This window comes from Oncorhynchus nerka, linkage group LG2 (genome assembly GCF_034236695.1).
Source record: "Oncorhynchus nerka isolate Pitt River linkage group LG2, Oner_Uvic_2.0, whole genome shotgun sequence".
Lineage (NCBI taxonomy): Eukaryota > Metazoa > Chordata > Actinopteri > Salmoniformes > Salmonidae > Oncorhynchus > Oncorhynchus nerka.
The window spans coordinates 30,702,322-30,724,352 of NC_088397.1; the positions used below are offsets into that span (position 1 = coordinate 30,702,322).

General features: G+C 43.8%; 1 protein-coding gene across 4 annotated transcripts in view; it reads right to left on the minus strand.

The window, feature by feature from the left end:
* Positions 1-17,413: 17,413 nt before the first annotated feature.
* The window catches only part of LOC115134079 (glycogen synthase kinase-3 beta), a 53,602-nt gene continuing 48,984 nt past the window's right edge, over positions 17,414-22,031 (minus strand). For all 4 annotated transcript variants that reach the window (XM_029667729.2, XM_029667712.2, XM_029667720.2 and 1 more), the window contains exon 11: positions 17,414-21,575. In XM_029667729.2, the coding sequence (XP_029523589.1) occupies positions 21,511-21,575 (65 nt within the window). In that variant the 3' untranslated portion in view covers positions 17,414-21,510. The remainder of the gene's footprint in view (positions 21,576-22,031) is intronic.

Consider the following 22,031-nt stretch of genomic DNA (forward strand, 5'->3'; position numbering starts at 1 on the left):
TGTCCACGATGTGCCGATCTTTAGTTGTTGCCTGTGGAACTCATTTTCGGAGCAAGCTTTATTTGGGCGTTTACTCTTTGTTGATGTCAGTATTGCAGCTTTGTTGATGTTTACATGCGCTCTCTGATACGGCATAAGCAATGCTGTCTCTGGGTGTTGTAGATGGAAAGTGTATGCGCGGTGAGAGAAAAAAATGAGCATTGTACTTTCTCGTGGGCGCCGATTGACGAGAATGGTTTCTCATCGGTCTTGCACGTGTAGTCTATTGTGTGCACATATATGCCTAGTACTATTATTTATCTATGATGACTGAATGGCAAAATTCTCTCTATTTATTTATGGGTTTCAGCCACTATAGGCTACTGACTATGCTAAACCGACTTGCCTACGGTTAATAGGCTACTATAGCCCAGTAGACCTAGTTGTCTATTGTGCTTAACTTCAGCTGCACAATGTCTTGAAACCCAAACGGTTTGATTTATTTAAAGATTAACTGGTGTCTTCTATGGGGCTGTCTCCACCCTGGAATGTGTTTTTGCGTGGGTGGGTGTTTTTCTAGGTTGCCACACTGCCCGAGGAATGGACATCAGCCACCAATCGTACCCGATCACTCCCGGACCATGTATTTCTCACGGCTCCTACATCTCCGAGTGTGGAGTAGGCCTACTGTTTTCCCATACCGTCATGTTCTGGAAGAAGCCCTGCTCCACACCCGGATTGCAGCATCCCCGCCCAGGTCTACAGATTGAGCGTTGCTGTCAATGTTGTCTGTCGATGACCTCCAGGAAGCTCAGGCACTGCAGATAAGAACTAATCACAGCGCTCAGTGGGATTATAATCATAGTCACATTGCTTTCTTTGTGAGTGATAGCTGTTGTTTTTGTTTACTATTCATGTTGTTCAGCACTAGTACAAATCATGTATTTAAAAAAATATATATATTATCTTTGTCTTTTCTTTTTGTCTCCGGTCAAATTCAAGAACCACCTTTGTGAGTTTTCACTGACAGGCAACTTCAGTAACATCTGCATGTTAAATACACCTTCTTTGTGACCTTATAATCAAGAGTAAAAGAGAGCTAATGCCAAATCTATCTTACTGTATCATTATAGTGGAAGGACAAAAGCTGGAACAGTGTTACACCAAAGATCGTAAGGAGAAGAATGAGACACTTCTCCAGATTGTGGACTTCAAATACAAGGTGCTTTTCACAAGCTATTTTCCTTTAGACTGATGACTTCAATGTCATTCGGGCAGCATATGAATCCAATCCTGTAGACGCTACCATTTGATGTGTCACTATACTGACTGTCTTTTTTTTCTGTCTTTGGTATTAGCTGTACGGACTGACACTATCTACCAAGAGAATTGCCATCTATATTATTCGTAGCCATCTATTTACCACAAACCCGATTCTGGCACTGTAACCGAACTCAAGGAGCTGTATAAGTCCATAAGCAAACAAGAAAAGCGGTGCTCCTAGTGGCCGGGGACTTTTATAGCAGGCAAAGTTGAATCAGTTTGACCTCATTTCTACCAGCATGTCACATGTGCAACAAGAGGGGAAAAAATTCTAGATCACCTTTACTCCACACACAGAGACGCATACAAAGCTCTCCCTCGCCCTCCATTTGGCAAATCTGACCATAATTATATCCTCCTGATTCCTGCTTACAAGCAAAAACTAAAGCAGGAAGTACCAGTGACTCGCTCAATACGGAAGTGGTCAGATGACGCGAATGCCACTAGCGACAGGACTGTTTTGCTAGCACAGACTGGAATATGTTCCAGGATTCATCCAATGGTATATCACCTCAGTCAGAGGCTTCATCAATGAGTGCATCGATGACGTCGTCCCCACAGTGACCATGCATAGATATCCCAACCAGATGCCATGGATTACATGCGACATCCGCACCGAGCTAAAGGCTAGAGCTGCCACTCTCAAGGAGTGGGACACTAATCCGGACACTTATAAGAAATTCTGCTATGCCCTCAAACAAACCATCAAACAGGTAAAGCGTCAATATAGGACTAAGATTGAATCATACTACACCGTCTCTGATGCTCATCTGATTTGACAGGGCTTGCAAACTATTATAGACTACAAAGGGAAACCCACCCGCGAGCTGCCCAGTGACACGAGCCTCCCAAACGAGCTAAATGCCTTTTATGCTTGCTTCGAGGCGAGCAACACTGAAGCATGCATGAGAGCACCAGCTGTTACGTACGACTATGTGATCACACTCTCCATGGCCGATGTGAGCAAGACCTTTAACAAGGTCAACATTCACAAGGCCGCGGGTCCAGACGGATTTTCCAGGACGTGTGCTCAAAGCATGCACAGACAAACTGGCATGTCTTCACTGACATTTTCAACCTCTCCCTGACCGAGTCTGTTATACCTTTCAAGGAGACCACCATAGTCCCTGTGCCCAAGAAAGCAAAGGTAACCTGCCTAAATGACTACCGCCCCGCAGCACTCACGTTGGTTGCCATGAAGTGCTTTGAAAGGCGGGTCATGACTCACATCAACACCACCATCCCGGAAACCCAGATCCACTCCAATTTGCATACCGCTCCAACAGATCCACAGATGATGCATCTCAATTGCACTCCACACTGCCCTTTCCGACCTGGACAAAAAGGAACACCTATGAGAGAATGCTGTTCATTGACTACAGCTCAGCGTTCAACACCATAGTGCCCACAAAGCTCATCACTAAGCTAAGGACCTTGGGACTAAACACATCACTCTGCAACTGGATCCTGGACTTCCTGAAGGGTCGCCCCCAGGTGGTAAGAGTAGGTAACAACACATCTGCCATGCTGATCCTCAACACTGGGGCCCCTTAGGGGTGCGTGCTTAGTCCCCTCCTGTACAGGACTGCGTGGCCAAGCACGACTCCAACACCATCATTATGTTTGCTGACTACACAACAGTGGTTGGCCTGATAACTGACAATGATGAGACAGCCTATAGGGAGGAGGTCAGAGACCTGGCAGTGTGGTGCCAGGACAACAACCTCTCCCTCAATGTGAGCAAGACAAAGGAGCTGATCGTGGACTACTGGAAAAGGAAGGCCAAACCGGCCCCCATTAACATCAATGGGGCTGTATTGGAGCGGGTCGAGAGTTTCAAGTTCCTTGGTGTCCACATCACCAACGAACTATCATGCTCCAAACATACCAAAACAGTCGTGAAGAGGGCATGACAAAACCTTTTCCCCCTCAGGAGACTGAAAAGATTTGGCATGGGTCCCCAGATTTTCAAAAAGTTCTACAGCTTCACCATCGAGAGCATCCCTACCGGTTGCATCACCGGCGGTATGGCAACTGCTCGGCCTCTGACAGTAAGGCACTACAGAGGGTAGTGTGTATGGCCCAGTTCATCACCATAATTTGCACCATAATTTGCAAATAAATTCATTAAAAATCCTACAATGTGATTTTCTGGATTTTTCCCCTCATTTTATCTGTCATAGTTGAAGTGTACCTATGATGAAAATTACAGGCCTCTCTCATCTTTTTAAATGGGAGAACTTGCACAATTGGTGGCTGACTAAATACCTGTTCTCCCCACTGTATATACTACGGGCTTACAGAGGAAGGCCCAAAATGGTCATAGTCTCCAGTTTCCCAAGTCATAGACTGTTCTCTCTGCTACCGCACGGCCAGCGGTACTGGAGCACAGTGTTTTTACACTGCTGATACTCGCTGTTTTACCCCTACCTACATGTACAAATTACCTCGACTAACCTGTACCTCCGCACATTGACTCTGTACCTTAGTTTATTTGGTAAATCTTTTCTTAACTCTATTTCTCAAACTGCATTGTTGGTAAAGGGCTTGTCAGTAAGCATTTCATGGTAAGGTTGTATTTGGCGCAAGTGACAAATAACATTTGATTTGATTTTGATTTGAAAAAGCTCTGGGCTCTTCTGAAGGAGGCCAGACTCCACAGAGCTGGATGTGAGCAGGTTATACAATGTGTATACATGAACATGTTAAGTGTTCTGATAGCTTTGAAGTAGAGCTTTAACGGGCAGACATCGGTGAGGTTACTCAGACCTGTAATGCTCCAAAGCTGTAATGCTGTCATAGTCAGCTTGGTATGATCACCCAATTCTCTTTTGACTGACTAGGTGATTCATCAAAATAAAGAACTGGCCAAGGTTGGTTTGATGAAGCCATTTTCGCCACAATTAAAATTGCAGTCATTGCATCATGATTCCCTAATATTAATTCTCTGATATCATACTTTTCCAGAAAGCCAAATAGACATATTTTCAATTTTGGCCTAAAATGACATACTCAAATCTAAGTGCCTGTAGCTCAGGACCTGAAGCAAGGATATGCATATTCTTGATACAATTTGAAAGGGACAATTTGAAGTTTGTGGAAATAGGAAATTAATGTAGGAGAATATAACACAATTGATCTGGTAAAAGATAATACAAAGAAAAAAATGTTTCATCATCTTTGAAACGCAAGTAAAAGGCCATACACTCAATATAATTTTAGGTGTAATTTAGATGTTGTCCACAAGATGCCAGCAGTGCTTGTGCAAAGTTTCAGTCTGATCCCGTGAAGAATTACATCACTACACAACGTTTTGTATCAAGTCTGCCAGGAGTTTGCCCAAATGTGCCGAATTGGTCAATTTATACATTTTCAAGTACATACCTATAGAGAACATACCAAATCAATACAGTAATAAATAATGTAAGTTTACATACTCCCAGGATTGTCATACATTATGGATCATTAGCTTCCCTACAGAAAATACACTAACCTTCACACATCTAGATGGCCAGGCTGGGGGGTGTGGAGCCAGAGACAACATTGGGGTCAAACTGTGGAACCCATTTCCTACTTTTAAATATACAAATATATATATTTTTTTTTAAACAAAACTACATTACATTTTATCTCTGGAACCCCTAGGATGACAAATCAGAGCAAGATTACTGAATGTAAGTACATTATTTACCTTCAGAGATGAATGTTTTCAACCAGCTGCTGTGATAAAAGTGTTTTGTTGTTGTGCACTATCCTCAAACATTTTTGTTGTTGTAATAGCTACTGTAAATTGGTCACTGCAGTTAGATGAACAATAATGTAAGCTTTCTGCCTATATAAGGCATGTCTATGTCCCAGAATTGGTTGTTGTTTACAACACCATTCTAGTCACATTATCGCATATTGAGTAACAACCGTCTCGGTTTAGGGACACGGATTTAACAGCTGACTTAAATGTGTTTTTTTCATAGCATCAGCCAATCGAGAAAAGGTTTGTTGATGCCTCAACCGAGCCCACCACTCTTTTCACTAGAGACACCTTTGGTGAGTCACCTCAGGCTGTGACATTGTCACGTTGACCGTTAGATGCTTTGCAGGTGTGAAGCTCACAAACAGTTCATACAGTATACACCAAATGTTAACTTTGGAAGGATCTTTAGAGTTACACATTAAGTTATTCACTACAAATATCTGTGATAACATTGTTTGTGTTTGTTTCAGATTTAGAGTTCAAGGCAAGTCATTTAAAGTAACTTCTGGAATTCACCCTCGTAGGTGTTAGGTTGTTAGTAATAGGTATTCAGAAGTTATTCTTGGAAGTTGTGAGCTTAAGTGTGAATTGGTGCACAGGACATGCTTCTAAGTTTCATTGACTGAAAATACTATTGTGATATCATTAAATTACTGGCATAACTGTTTTCGCAAATGTTTTTAAACGTGTAATTTTTGCACAAGTGCAAGTTGTCTCACAGCCAAACGCAGCGAGAGAATTAGGCCGACTTCTCCAAAGAACTAGATGTGGTCAAGGTCTGGAAACAAAGGATGGAGGAAATGGACACAAAATATACATAAGCAAGGCTGGCAGTCTCCCTCAAACATAAGTCAAGCTTTTTGCTAGACCTTCAAGAGAACACCTATGGGTGAATCCTACATTCTGTTTAAGTCGAATTGACATCCCATTGACATATCCCATTCTTCATTGAAAACAATCACAGTAATTGTGACCCAGAAGTGATTTGATATTCAGATAAAAATGGCTGCATTGGACCTTTAAAGGTGTAACCTAATTTATAGAATGAAGCCTGTGCTGCACAGTGTTGTGGGAGAGGGAAATGGCAAAAAACCCTACTGAGCTTTTGAAAGGCATCCTTCCACACATCTAGACCCCCAGAGAGAGGATACATTCCTGCTCTATTTGATATCAGAAGTTCATACTCGGGTCAATAGAGCCTTCGCTCCCTTCAGACGCCTCGGGCCAGGGTCTTGGGAAAAAAATCGATAGGTGGTAGTATGCAATGCTGTTTGTCTCTCCAGCCTGCTTTATGGCCCAGACACCTGGACCCAATATACGTAGCACAACATCATCCTGGAATCGTTCCACATCAGATGCCTCCAACCCATCTTAAGGCTAACCTGGGACAGAGTGAGTACCCTATGATGAGATCCTCGCCGACACCAAGGGGCTCAATTAAATCTGTAGTGCTGAAGAGCTGCGCTACAGCGCAATACAAATGTAAAGGCAGTGTTCCCACGTCGTTAGTGGAGACTGCGTTCACGGTAAACGCTGCATATGTCGGCTCATTTGGAAATCACCTTTACATTTCAATCGCTCAATAGTGCCGAACCATTGTATTTGAAAACCAAGGTCTTGTCTTGGCTTCAGATAGATCAAATAGCTCACCCACATAAACTAATGTCTTGATCTTTTTGTTTCCTTCAAATGTAGTCTATTTGGAGAATGGACTGTGAGACCCTGTTTGAATGATTGGTTGCTTTTTATTGGCAGAAATCTGTCATGCAAATAAGTAAAAATGATAATAAAATGGATTGCTGAACATGCGTGCATTTGTCACAGATAACAAAATCCTCAATATGTCTCCATACTGTAAACCTGCTATTTCACACTAGGCGCTCTGTGGTCACCAAAGAGCCTTACTAGTTAAGGCTCGTACTGTGTCTAACCCTCCCATGCAAAGTGAATGACAGGTAAATTCTTTAGTTCTTAACGGTATAAGAAGTCATTTCTGACAACCAATCATCACAGTAACATACAAGTGCTCAATATAAAACCTTAAGCATGAACCTCTTTGGATGTAACATTCGTTTTTTACGATGCAATATGCTGTTATGTCCATCAAACACATCCGGAGTGTACATACAGAGTGTGTTCCTAACTGTTCTGAGTCTCAGTGGTGGAGGGAGGTGGAGAGGTGGCGTAGATGACCTGGAAGCTCTTGCCCTCGTCCATCAGGTCCTCCATGCTGACCCCCAGGAAGCCCACAGCCCTCAGGGCCTGCATGTAGGGCTCAGGCTCCACCGTCACTCCTTTGAAGAAGCCCTGCTCCACCCCATGATGCAGGAAGCCCAGGTCACACGTTGCCAACAACCTCGCTCTTACCGGGAAGGAAGAAAAGGAGGGGGTTGTATTCATTAGAATGATACTTCTATGGTTGTATTAACCATCATACAGAGCGATACAACAACAACAGGTTCTGTGCACTGCAATACTGTCTTCCGTATAGGCTGCTGGGATAACTCTATAGATATGCAGTGCCGTAGAGATGCAGTGAAAGTTTAGTGCATGTTGTAATATGACTTGTATAGTATGGCTCTGACTGCACTCACATTGCCCTCTACTGTTTGCAATAAGGAATTGCATCTTGTGTGTGCCTGTGGCGTACGCATGTGCGTGCCGTGCTTACACTAACCTGGCCTCATGACACGGAACAGTTCGGCGGTGGCAGTGGCCATGTCCGGCCAGTAGAGGTGGCAGTTGGAGTGGAAGACCACGTCAATGCAGTGGTCCGGGAGGGGAATTACACTCCACACTGCCCTGGAGCAGGTGGACCCTCCCCGAGGCCAGCTCGGGCCGAGACGCTTCCGGGCCACCTTTTGCATGTACTCTGAGATCAAATCAAATCAAATAAAATGTTATTTGTCACATACACATGGTTAGCAGATGTTAATGCGAGTGTAGCGCAATGCTTGTGCTTCTAGTTCCGACAATGCAGTCATAACCAACAAGTAATCTAACTAACAATTCCAAAACTACTGTCTTATACACAGTGTAAGGGGATAAAGAATATGTACATAAGGATATATGAATGAGTGATGGTACAGAGCAGCATACAGTAGATGGTATCGAGTACAGTATATACATATGAGATGAGAATGTAGACAAAGTAAACAAAGTGGCATAGTTAAAGTGGTTAGTGATACATGTATTACATAAGGATGCAGTCGATGATGTAGAGTACAGTATATACGTATGCATATGAGATGAATAATGTAGGGTAAGTAACATTATATAAGGTAGCATTGTTTAAAGTGGCTAGTGATATATTTACAACATTTCCCATCAATTCCCATTATTAAAGTGGCTGGAGTTGGGTCAGTGTCAATGACAGTGTGTTGGCAGCAGCCACTCAATGTTAGTGGTGGCTGTTTAACAGTCTGATGGCCTTGAGATAGAAGCTGTTTTTCAGTCTCTCGGTCCCAGCTTTGATGCACCTGTACTGACCTCGCCTTCTGGATGATAGCGGGGTGAACAGGCAGTGGTTCGGGTGGTTGATGTCCTTGATGATCTTTATGGCCTTCCTGTAACATCGGGTGGTGTAGGTGTCCTGGAGGGCAGGTAGTTTGCCCCCGGTGATGCGTTGTGCAGACCTCACTACCCTCTGGAGAGCCTTACGGTTGAGGGCGGAGCAGTTGCCGTACCAGGCGGTGATACAGCCCGCCAGGATGCTCTCGATTGTGCATCTGTAGAAGTTTGTGAGTGCTTTTGGTGACAAGCCGAATTTCTTCAGCCTCCTGAGGTTGAAGAGGCGTTGCTGCGCCTTCTTCACGACGCTGTCAGTGTGAGTGGACCAATTCAGTTTGTCTGTGATGTGTATGCCGAGGAACTTAAAACTTGCTACCCTCTCCACTACTGTTCCATCGATATGGATAGGGGGGTGTTCCCTCTGCTGTTTCCTGAAGTCCACAATCATCTTAGTTTTGTTGACGTTGAGTGTGAGGTTATTTTCCTGACACCACACTCCGAGGGCCCTCACCTCCTCCCTGTAGGCCGTCTCGTCGTTGTTGGTAATCAAGCCTACCACTGTTGTGTCGTCCGCAAACTTGATGATTGAGTTGGAGGCGTGCGTGGCCACGCAGTCGTGGGTGAACAGGGAGTACAGGAGAGGGCTCAGAACGCACCCTTGTGGGGCCCCGTGTTGAGGATCAGCGGGGAGGAGATGTTGTTGCCTACCCTCACCACCTGGGGCGGCCCGTCAGGAAGTCCAGTACCCAGTTGCACAGGGCGGGGTCGAGACCCAGGGTCTCGAGCTTGATGACGAGCTTGGAGGGTACTATGGTGTTGAATGCCGAGCTGTAGTCGATGAACAGCATTCTCACATAGGTATTCCTCTTGTCCAGGTGGGTTAGGGCAGTGTGCAGTGTGGTTGAGATTGCATCGTCTGTGGACCTATTTGGGCGGTAAGCAAATTGGAGTGGGTCTAGGGTGTCAGGTAGGGTGGAGGTGATATGGTCCTTGACTAGTCTCTCAAAGCACTTCATGATGACGGAAGTGAGTGCTACGGGGCGGTAGTCGTTTAGCTCAGTTACCTTAGCTTTCTTGGGAACAGGAACAATGGTGGCCCTCTTGAAGCATGTGGGAACAGCAGACTGGTATAGGGATTGATTGAATATGTCCGTAAACACACCGGCCAGCTGGTCTGCGCATGCTCTGAGGGCGCGGCTGGGGATGCCGTCTGGGCCTGCAGCCTTGCGAGGGTTAACACGTTTAAATGTCTTACTCACCTCGGCTGCATGTTTTCGTTGCAGGCCGTGTCAGTGGCACTGTATTGTCCTCAAAGCGGGCAAAAAAAGTTATTTAGTCTGCCTGGGAGCAAGACATCCTGGTCCGTGACTGGGCTGGGTTTCTTCTTGTAGTCCGTGATTGACTGTAGACCCTGCCACATGCCTCTTGTGTCTGAGCCGTTGAATTGAGATTCTACTTTGTCTCTGTACTGACGCTTAGCTTGTTTAATAGCCTTGCGGAGGGAATAGCTGCACTGTTTGTATTCGGTCATGTTGCCAGACACCTTGCCCTGATTAAAAGCAGTGGTTCTCGCTTTCAGTTTCACGCGAATGCTGCCATCAATCCACGGTTTCTGGTTAGGGAATGTTTTTATCGTTGCTATGGGAACGACATCTTCAACGCACGTTCTAATGAACTCGCACACCGAATCAGCGTATTCGTCAATATTTTTATCTGACGCAATACGAAACATGTCCCAGTCCACGTGATGGAAGCAGTCTTGGAGTGTGGAGTCAGCTTGGTCTGACCAGCGTTGGACAGACCTCAGCGTGGGAGCCTCTTGCTTAAGTTTCTGCCTGTAGGCAGGGATCAACAAAATGGAGTCGTGGTCAGCTTTTCCGAAAGGGGGGCGGGGCAGGGCCTTATATGCGTCGCGGAAGTTAGAGTAACAATGATCCAAGGTTTTACCACCCCTGGTTGCGCAATCGATATGCTGATAAAATTTAGGGAGTCTTGTTTTAAGATTAGCTTTGTTAAAATCCCCAGCTACAATGAATGCAGCCTCCGGATAAATGGCCAAACAGCCTGCCCCTGGGGTCCGTCAGGTACTTGAAAGCCTCCTGGAGCCCTAGGCCTGGACCAAAGCCAACCTAGAGGACAGAGTAGATTTGATGGCACTGGTTCAATTGTGTGTGATAAGGCTCGTACTGTGTATAACCCTCCCATGCAAAGTGAATGACAGGTAAATACTTTAGTTCTTAACCTTTTTTTAACAAATTATTTAACTGCACTGGACCTCTTTACTATCCCACCTTCTTTCTAGGGGAATGTTGTAAAAACAAGGTATATTAAATCCCCCCACGAGACCGTGCCATGAAACCAACATTTTCACAGACCCTGTAACCAATATATAGTATAGTTCTCAGCTTTTTTGCAGGTAAATTCACTAACACTTCCAAAGTTTAACACGTCCCTAATTTGAATTGCAAACTACCCCATGGTTTATCAACAGACCCCCATGCCCCACCCCTCCCAATTGGCCAGTTACTAACTGATAGGTATGAGCTTCCCCACCTAATGGCACACTTCTGCGTTGTCTCTGTACTGCTGTGATATTTGTTGAGCTGGCGCACACACAGAAACATTTGTTTGTGTGGAGGTGCTGACTAACGGCGAATAAACTATAAACTATCAAAATAAAGAAAGTCGCACACTCCACATATAAACTCCCAGCAATTTAATGGGTATTTACCAACGTTTTGGCATCACTGTGCCTTCCTCAGGGTGCTACTTGGCTACCTGCCAAACTTTGAGTTTTTAGTAACCGTTTAATCAAAACTCTGCATTTAATACATTCACCAACGTCTTAGTTTTTTCCTCATCTTTTTTTCATTCAACTTTTTCACCTTTGACATGGTTCTACAGGAACCATGGCACCATCTTCTACAGGAACCACCTTTGACATGGTTCTACAAATTTCTCAAGGCTTCTGTAAAGAAATGCTGTCAAGGCTTCTGTGAAGAAATGTGTCGGCATGCTCAACCGGTGTCGCCGACAGAAACTTTGAACAGGTTCTCCCCATTAAGAAGGGAGTCGGAGTCAAAGGCCGAGCCTTCTCAGGTCTCTCCTCCACCTGTTACGGGGTCTGAGCCAGGGGGCAGGGCTACCAATGTTACGGTTCATCTGAAGAGGGTGCTGGTTAAGGCTAAAGCTGGCCAGTGTAGAGAGTATAGGGATATTGTTATCCACGTTGGCACCAACAATGTTAGGATAAAACAGTCAGAGGTCACTAAGCACCAGTGGCGACCCGTCATTTAGGGCAAGTAATTTTTTTACGTGTCACTTATCAGTTTGCAAACAATGTAAAAAATAATATATATATAATTGAGTTAATAAAGCCACATACAACCATGGACTCTTTTTTAGTTTTCTTGAGTAAAGCAGCTCCAAAATTGGGGTGGCAGGTAGCCTAGTGGTTAGAGCGTTGGGACTGTAACCGAAAGGTTGCTAGATTGAATCCCTGTGCTGACAAGGTAAAAATCTGTCTCCCTGAACAAGGCAGTTAACCCATTGTTCCAAGGCTGTCATTTTAAATAAGAATTTGTTCTTAATTGACTTGCCAAGTCAAATAAAAATGCAGGTGTTTCAGCCTAGCTCAGCGCTTTCTGTGGTGGTGGGGCAAGCCAGCAGAAAATAGGAGCATTGCTCAGTATTCTGTCACTCATGGGGACTTGGTGCAATCGCCTGGCTTCAATCCTTTAGTAAGGGTAGACATCCAAAATTTCAGCCCTTTGGGTCCTACCATAGTGTTATATTACACGTGCCCTTCCAAGAAGGCTCAAGGTCATTGGCCACAGAAAATAGGCCAATTCACGTTATATGTACAGTAGCTTTGGTTGGACTGATCATGTCTGAATGACATGAATCTTCATTTCACGATCTTAGCTAGCAGTCATCATCGTGAATCAAGTCTACTGGCAAACCCTTTTTAATCCTTGTCATATGAAGAGATATAATAGTAGTGAGTGCTATGGGTAGGTAGTCATTTAGGCAGGTTACCTTAGTGTTCTTGGGCACAGGAACTCTTGTGGTCTACTTGAAACATGTTGGTATTACAGACTCAGACAGGGAGAGGTCTTTCATCGGCTGCGGAGAGCGTGATCACAAAGTCAACCGGAACAGCTGATGCTCTCATGCATGTTTCAGTGTTTACTTGCCTCGAAGCGAGCATAGAAGTAATTTAGCTTATCTGGTAGGCTTGTGTCACTGGGCAGCTGTCGTCTGTGCTTCCCTTTGTAGTTTGTAATAGTTTGAAAGCCCCGCTCCTTGAAAGCGGCAGCTCTACCCTTTAGCTCAGTGCGGATCTTACCTGTAATCCATGGCTTCTGGTTGTGGTATGTACATACAATACAGTCACTGTGGCGATGACATCATCGATGTACAGATGAAGTCGGAAGTTAACATACACTTAGGTTGGAGTCATTAAACTCGTTTTTTAACCATTCCACAAATTTCTTTGTGCATGAAACACGTAATTTTCCCAACAATTGTTTACAGACAAATGATTTCATTTATAATTCACTGTATCACGATTCCAGTTGACTGTGCCTTTAAACAGCTTGGAAAATTCCAGAAAATGATATCATGGCTTTAGAAGCTTCTGATAGGCTAATTGACATCATTTGAGTCAATTTGAGGTGTACCTGTGGATGTATTTCAAGACCTACCTTCAAACTCAGTGCCTCTTTGCATTGACATCATGGGAAAATCAAAAGAAATCAGCCAAGACCTCAGGAAAAAAAGTGTAGACCTCCACATGTCTGGTTCATCCTTGGGAGAAATTTCCAAATGCCCGAAGGTACCACGTTCATACAAACAACAGTACTCAAGTATAAACACCATGGGACCATGCAGCCGTCATACCGTTCAGGAAGGAGGCGCGTTCTGTCTCCTAGAGATGAACGTACTTTGGTGCGAAAAGTGCAAATCAATCCCAGAACAATAGCAAAGGACCTTGTGAAGATGCTGGAAGTAACAGGTACAAAAGTATCTATATCAACAGTAAAACAAGTCCTATATCGACATAACTAGCCTGTTCAACCTCTCTTTCGTGTCGTCTGAGATTCCCAAAGATTGGAAAGCAGCTGCGGTCATCCCCCTCTTGACCCAAACTGCTATAGACCTATATCTATCCTACCATGCCTTTCTAAGGTCTTCGAAAGCCAAGTCAACAAACAGATTACCGACCATTTCGAATCTCACCATACCTTCTCTGCTATGCAATCTGGTTTCAGAGCTGGTCATGGGTGCACCTCAGCCACGCTCAAGGTCCTAAACGATATCTTAACCGCCATCGATAAGAAACATTACTGTGCAGCCGTATTCATTGATCTGGCCAAGGCTTTCGACTCTGTCAATCACCACATCCTCATCGGCAGACTCGACAGCCTTGGTTTCTCAAATGATTGCCTCGCCTGGTTCACCAACTACTTCTCTGATAGATTTCCGTGTGTCAAATCGGAGGGTCTGCTGTCCGGACCTCTGGCAGTCTCTATGGGGGTGCCACAGGGTTCAATTCTTGGACCAACTCTCTTCTCTATATACATCAATGAGGTCGCTCTTGCTGCTGGTGAGTCTCTGATCCACCTCTACGCAGACGACACCATTCTGTATACTTCCGGCCCTTCTTTGGACACTGTGTTAACAACCCTCCAGGCAAGCTTCAATGCCATACAACTCACCTTCCGTGGCCTCCAATTGCTCTTAAATACAAGTAAAACTAAATGCATGCTCTTCAACCGATCGCTACCTGCACCTACCCGCCTGTCCAACATCACTACTCTGGACGGCTCTGACTTAGAATACGTGGACAACTACAAATACTTAGGTGTCTGGTTAGACTGTAAACTCTCCTTCCAGACCCACATCAAACATCTCCAATCCAAAATTACATCTAGAATTGGCTTCCTATTTCGCAACAAAGCATCCTTCACTCATGCTGCCAAACATACCCTTGTAAAACTGACCATCCTACCAATCCTCGACTTTGGCGATGTCATTTACAAAATAGCCTCCAATACCCTACTCAACAAATTGGATGCAGTCTATCACAGTGCAATCCGTTTTGTCACCAAAGCCCCATATACTACCCACCATTGCGACCTGTACGCTCTCGTTGGCTGGCCCTCGCTTCATACTTGTCGCCAAACCCACTGGCTCCATGTCATCTACAAGACCCTGCTAGGTAAAGTCCCCCCTTATCTCAGCTCGCTGGTCACCATAGCATCTCCCACCTGTAGCACACGCTCCAGCAGGTATATCTCTCTAGTCACCCCCAAAACCAATTCTTTCTTTGGCCGCCTCTCCTTCCAGTTCTCTGCTGCCAATGACTGGAACGAACTACAAAAATCTCTGAAACTGGAAACACTTATCTCCCTCACTAGCTTTAAGCACCAACTGTCAGAGCATCTTACAGATTACTGCACCTGTACATAGCCCACCTATAATTTAGCCCAAACAACTACCTCTTTCCCAACTGTATTTAATTAATTTATTTATTTTGCTCCTTTGCACCACATTATTTTTATTTCTACTTTGCACATTCTTCCATTGCAAAACTACCATTCCAGTGTTTTACTTGCTATATTGTATTTACTTTGCCACCATGGCCTTTTTTGCCTTTACCTCCCTTCTCTCCTCATTTGCTCACGTTGTATACAGACTTGTTTATACTGTATTATTGACTATATGTTTGTTTTACTCCATGTGTAACTCTGTGTCGTTGTATCTGTCGAACTGCTTTGCTTTATCTTGGCCAGGTCGCAATTGTAAATGAGAACTTGTTCTCAACTTGCCTACCTGGTTAAATAAAGGTGAAATAAAAAAATATAAAAAAATAACCTGAAAGGCCACTCAGCAAGGAAGAAACCACTGCTCCAAAACCACCATAAAAAAGCCAGACTACGGTTTGCAACTGCACATGGGGACAAAGATCCTACTTTTTGGAGAAATGTCCTCTGGTCTGATGAAACAAAAATACAACTGTTTGGCAATAATGACCATCGTTATGTTTGGAGGAAAAAGGGGGAGGCTTGCAAGCCGAAGAACACCATCCCAACCGTGAAGCACGGGGGTGGCAGCATTATGTTGTGGGGATACTTTGCTGCAGGAGGGACTGGTGCACTTCACAAAATAGATGGCATCATGAGGGAAGAAAATTATGTGGATATATTGAAGCAACATCTCAAGACATCAGTCAAGAAGTTAAAGCTTGGTCGCAAATGGCTCTTCCAAATGGACAATGACCCCAAGCATATTTCCAAAGTTGTGTCAAAATGGCTTAAGGACAACAAAGTCAAGGTATGGAAGTGGCCATCACAAAGCCCGGACCTCAATCATATAGAACATTTGTGGGAAGAACTGAAAAAGGGTGTGAGAGCAAGGAGGCCTACAAACCTGACTCAGTTACACCAGCTCTGTCAGGAGGAATGGGCCAAAATTCACCCAACTTACTGTGGGAAGCTTGTGGAAGGCTACCCAAAACGTTTGACCCAAGTTAAACAATTTAAAGGCAATGCTACCAAATACTAATTGAGTGTATGTAAACTTCTGACCCACTGGGAATGTGATGAAAGAAATTAAAGCTGAAATAAATCATTCTCTCTACTGTTAGTCTGACATTTCACATTCTTAAAATAAAGTGGTGATCCTAACTGACCTAAGACAGGGAATTTGTACTGGGATTAAATGTCAGGAATTGTGAAAAACTGAGTTTAAATGTATTTGGTTAAGGTGTTAAACTTCCAACGTCAACTGTATAATCAAGTTGTAAACATCTACATTAGGCCTATTATACCATAAGCCATGAACTGGTGCAGGGAAATTTTGGGCTCAAAAGAAGCACATCATTCAGGTCCATGGAGTAGACTACTTTAGATTCCACTGTGTTTTGTATTTTTGTTTATATGCCTGGGTTTTGTGACTGCGATGCTACAAATATTTACCACCCATAGAGCGGGGTGCCACTAGTGTCTATATATGAGGGCATGCAGTTCAACACAGGTAGGTCACATTGGGTGTGTTCGTAAATCCACTCTGGCTATCTACTCCAATTTCAGAGCACTTTCGTCTGTGTGCCAGAGCGCAGAATAACTGATGAATTTACAAACGCGCAACACCTGCAACTTTATTCGATTGTTATCAGCAGCAGTCTGTCACTTGTACATTTAAGAACTGAAATGTCCACTCTTTTGTATTTTGGATTGAACAGACCACTGAAGAAGCAGTACTGTTAAAAGGAAGTCATTTTGTATCCAGAACCATCCAAATCAACTGTGTTCAGCAGTTCCTCAAATCCAGAAACACCCGTAGTTCTCTAATAAATGAATGATTCAAAAACATTTTATGTACATTTTTCAGGTGGATGTGTAAATACTGCAGAAAGGTAGAGGAATTTAAGGGAACAAGGTAATGTACTTGTCAAATCTGAAAATGAAATGTATTTTGTTAATTTGAAATGTATTTCATGTTAATCCTCATCTTAAAATGGGAAATGTAGACCTGAGTCCAACTATCTATATTATAATACCATAAGCCACAACCCGGGGTAGATGTGCATCTTAATTGTGGGCTCAAAAGAAGCGTGTCGCCAGGACCACGGGATAGGCTACTTTCTACTGGAACGCAACCAACTTTGAGCTAACAGGGTCATGCTCAGTAGGGAACGTAGCAACAAATGTTTTTCAACGGAATAACAAATACGTGCCTTCTCATACAAGTAACCCAGTTTCAATGTTTTCTCCGTTCTAAAACACAGCCCAGGTAGCATATGAGAACAAAATCAGACACACAAAAACATGACACAACAGTGTGTTCATTTCCAGGCTAATCTACTGTTTATTTAATGCAAATTACAGTACCAGGTAACTATTTCTCTGAACCAAGTCACAGACAGAAATATTTACAGGGAGAGGGGACATTAAGCATACCTTCACAGAACAAAAGGTTTATATTCAAAATTAAATCAAAATTTCAGTCACAGAGGCATTCAAGTAGTAGTAATGATATAGTTTTTTCTGTTGTAAATTGAAGATAACCCAGACTTTTTTTTTTTTATACATATAATTGTTTTTTTAAACATTGTTTTGTACATATGTTATCCTTAAAGTCACAAGTGGTAACATTGTTTGTTTTACAGGCCAGATGATTGGATAGCAACACATTTACGGATGCAAATATTACAAGCAAGCATTCAAATATGCGCTTAAAAAAATAAAAACATGAAGGATTGGTGCTACATGACATCTCTCCCAGAGTGCTGTTGAGAATGTGGACACAAATCCTACAGACAAATTGTTTATTGCCATAGCTGAGAAAGTAATACTGAATACGACAAAGACTCCCCCCCCCCCCCCCTGAACCGTGGGGTTGTATGCGCATCTCTCATAAAAACACATTTTAAAACCCCAAACCTTCCTGGAAAGAGAATGATTTTCTCAGACACTTTAAAAAGACAATGAGAAAGTCAAAGACGCAGACAATCGTACAAAAAGAAACGTGATGTGATGAGTGTGGTCTGTGTGACAACTGGCTATTGCAGTGAATTGTGGTACATGTAAGATCAGAGAGGTGGAAAGGGGAAGTCAACAGCACCCCAGGAAGGAATAGGGTGAAGTTGCCCTGCACGCTGGTCTTGAGTCAGTTTTGATTTCGGGAGGCCAAGCTGATCCTAGATCTGTGCGTAAGGGCAATTTCACACCAGAACCTCCAGGTAGGACCATGGAGGGAGGGGACATGGGGAAGAGAGGAGATAATGAGTGGAAGCAAAGGCACTCCAACCTATAGATACACTATACATTACTGGTTATTCTTACAATGATACAGCTGGCACCTACTGTACAGTTGAGATTGAACTAAATGGCTGGAGGAAAAAAACTAAGCTGATCTAGTTTGACTACACTAACTTTTAACCTGAATGTTTTTTTAAAAACATTTTGTATTCTTCTTTATATCATTCATTTTTGTTGTTTTTGCTCATTAACAGTTCTTGGGTCTGCCTATTTACATACATACCACAGGAGGACACGCACACGTAAGCCAGTTTGGTGAAGAGCATCTACAAACATAAATACAAACACATTTGTGTGTACTTTTTGTATAGGTCTTCAAAGTGTTGAGGGATGGGATGGCAGGACTTTCAGTTGTAAAAGAAGAGCAGGAAAGGGTGAAGTCAGAATGAGGAAGGACTTCCAACAGTGGTTTAAAATGACATGGGGGCTGCGTCTGAAATGACACCCTATTCCCTACTACTTTTGCCCAGAGCTACAGTGATGGGAAAAAAAGCATTTGATACCCTGCTGATTTTGTATGTTTGCCCACTGACAAATAAATTATCCGTCTATAATTTTAATGGTAGTTTTATTTGAACAATGAGACAGAATAATCCAGAAATCCAGAAAAACGCACATTGTAAATTGATTTGCATTTTAATGAGGGAAATAAGTATTTGACCCCCTCTCAATCAGAAAGATTTCTGGCTCCCAGGTGTCTTTCATACAGGTAAAGAGCTGAGATTAGGAGCACACTTAAAGGGAGTGCTCCTAATCTCAGCTTGTTACCTGTATAAAACATACCTGTCCACAGAAGCAATCAATCAATCAGATTCCAAACTATCCACCATGGCCAAGACCAAAGAGCTCTCCAAGGATGTCAGGGGCAAGATTGTAGACCTTCACAAAGCTGGAATGGGCTACAAGATCATCACCAAGCAGCTTGGTGAGAAGGTGACAACAGTTGGCGCGATTATTCGCAAATGGAAGAAACACAAAAGAACTGTCAATCTCCCTCGGCCTGGGACTCCATGCAAGATCTCACCTCGTGGAGTTGCAATGATCATGAGAAAGGTGAGGAATCAGCCCAGAACTACACGGGAGGATCTTGTCAATGATCTCAAGGCAGCTGGGACCGTAGTCACCAAGAAAATAATTGGTAACACACTACGCCGTGAAGGACTGAAATCCTACAGCACCAGCAAGGTCCCCCTGCTCATAATCATGCCCATCTGAAGTTTGCCAATGAACATCTGAATGATTCAGAGGACAACTGGGTGAAAGTGTAGTGGTCAGATGAGACCAAAATGCAGCTCTTTGGCATCAACTCAACTCACCGTGTTTGGAGGAGGAGGAATGCAGCCTATGACCCCAAGAACACCATCCCCAACGTCAAACAGAGGTGGAAACATTATGCTTTGGGGGTGTTTTTCTGCTAAATGTACAGGACAACTTCACCGCATCAAAGGGAAAATGGACGGGGCCATGTACCGTCCAATCTTGGGTGAGAACATCCTCCCCTCAGCCAGGGCATTGAAAATGGGTCGTGGATGGGCATGACAATGACCCAAAACACACGGCCAAGTCAACAAAGGAGTGGCTCAAGAAGAAGCACATTAAGGTCCTGGAGTGGCCTAGCCAGTCTCCAGACCTTAATCCCATAGAAAATCTGTGGAGGGAGCTGAAGGTTCGAGTTGCCAAACGTCAGCCACGAAACCTTAATGACTTGGGAGAACATCTGCAAAGAGGAGTGGGACAAAATCCCTCCTGAGATGTGTGCAAACCTGGTGGCCAACTACAAGAAACGTCTGACCTCTGATTGCCAACAAGGGTTTTGCCACCAAGTACTAAGTCATGTTTTGCAGAGGGGTCAAATACTTATTTCCCTCATTAAAATGCAAATCAATTTATAACATTTTTGACATGCATTTTTCTGGATTTTTTTGTTGTTATTCTCTCTCTCACTGTTCAAATAAACCTACCATTAAAATGATAGACTGATCATTTCTTTGTCAGTGGCAAACGTACAAAATCAGCAGGGGATCAAATACTTTTTTCCCTCACTATGTGGACTGTGGTCAAAAGTAGTGCACTAAATTATAGGGAACATTCGGACACAGAATGGTAACAAAAGATTGAGAGGAAATGCAATCATACGCCCGCATCCAAGCATCCTTCATAGCCAGTCCTCGAAACCCACCCACTAACAAGAAACAGAACAATGCCAGGCTTTACTAGTCATAATGTCTATCTGACAAGCAGCAGGAAAAGTAATAGAGGTCCTGGTCTTCATTGAAATCACAAGACAGAATCTCTTTCTTGCTCTTAGGTCTGTTCTGGCAAAGTTTTGTCGGTACGGCATAACCCTTAGGGGAAAAACGCGGTAAAACTCATTTATGCACCGTTTCTCGGAGCTAAAAGGGGGACGTACCCAAAAAACGTGCGGAGTTGCGAGACAACTGTTGCCCTACGAGCAGAATCTAAAAATGGTGCTGCATAGCAGGAGTGTGATTTCTGAAGTGGGAAAGAAAGTAGCTGACACAATTCTACAATATACCAATTGTTTATGTGTACATTGAACACAGACACAGATATCGAGGTCAACCATTAAAAGTTGCAACGTCATCAAGGTCCTCAGATGTATATGTATGAATGGGTGGGAAGGGGTCGACAGGGGCCCCGAGGGGCCACAGTCTGAACGTAAGGCTGTTGCAGGACGCAAGTAGAGGCCTCTCCTACACAGAGAGAGTGGGATGACTTTATCTAGCATACGATAAAAAGAAGATTGTCCATGGAAACTAACACGCCAGAGTACTTTTGTATACTTATATAGCTATACATTATCTCTACACTCAACACACCCGGTCCCCTCCTCTTCAAAGTACAGAAAGATGAAGAGCAGCTCTGAGAACGTATCACGGTTGTCCTTTTTATACAAATAAATAAACAAACATTAAAACGATGGGAGAGGAGAGGGTGGAGGTGGTAGGGGAATAACGAAGTTCCGATTCGGTTTTCCTTGTGTTCATCTTTTCGGGCGTCAGTTTTCTTGCTTTGCTTTATTAATTGGTTGGTGTGCCGCCATGCCACTGTTGTTGTCCAGGAGCTCGGGCACGGGCAGCGGGCGGGGTCAGGAAGGTCTCAGGTGGAGGCGTTGGAGGCGGAGGCAGCGTTGGTGGTATGGCCACGGTCTCCGCTGTTGGCATCTGGAAATGGAAGCAGTACGTTACACAACTTGCCCTTAATGAGGAGAGCTCTTGGCCCATATTCACAAAGCGTCTCAGAGTAACAGCGTGGATCTGGGATCAGGTCCACTCTTTCCATATCATGTTATTCGTTATTTTCTAAAGGGGAAATCTGGTCCTAAATCAGCACTCTAGACGCTATACTCTGGGACGCATTGTGAACACGGGCCCTGGTTAGTACTGAGAAGAGAGACTAGCCAGGAGTAGTGAGAGGTGAGGGTGAGGACATGAGAGAGAAGTTCCCAATCCTCCACTGACCCATAGCCCCTGCCACAAGAACCCTAGTTTACACCTATCCAACCCTGTCAGATCTACAAACGTGTCTAGAGGTCGATTTAGGAATGGCAATAGTGGGAGAGATAGAGAGAGACAGGGTGAGAGAGAGAGAGAGAAAGGGTGAGAGAGAGACAGGGGGGT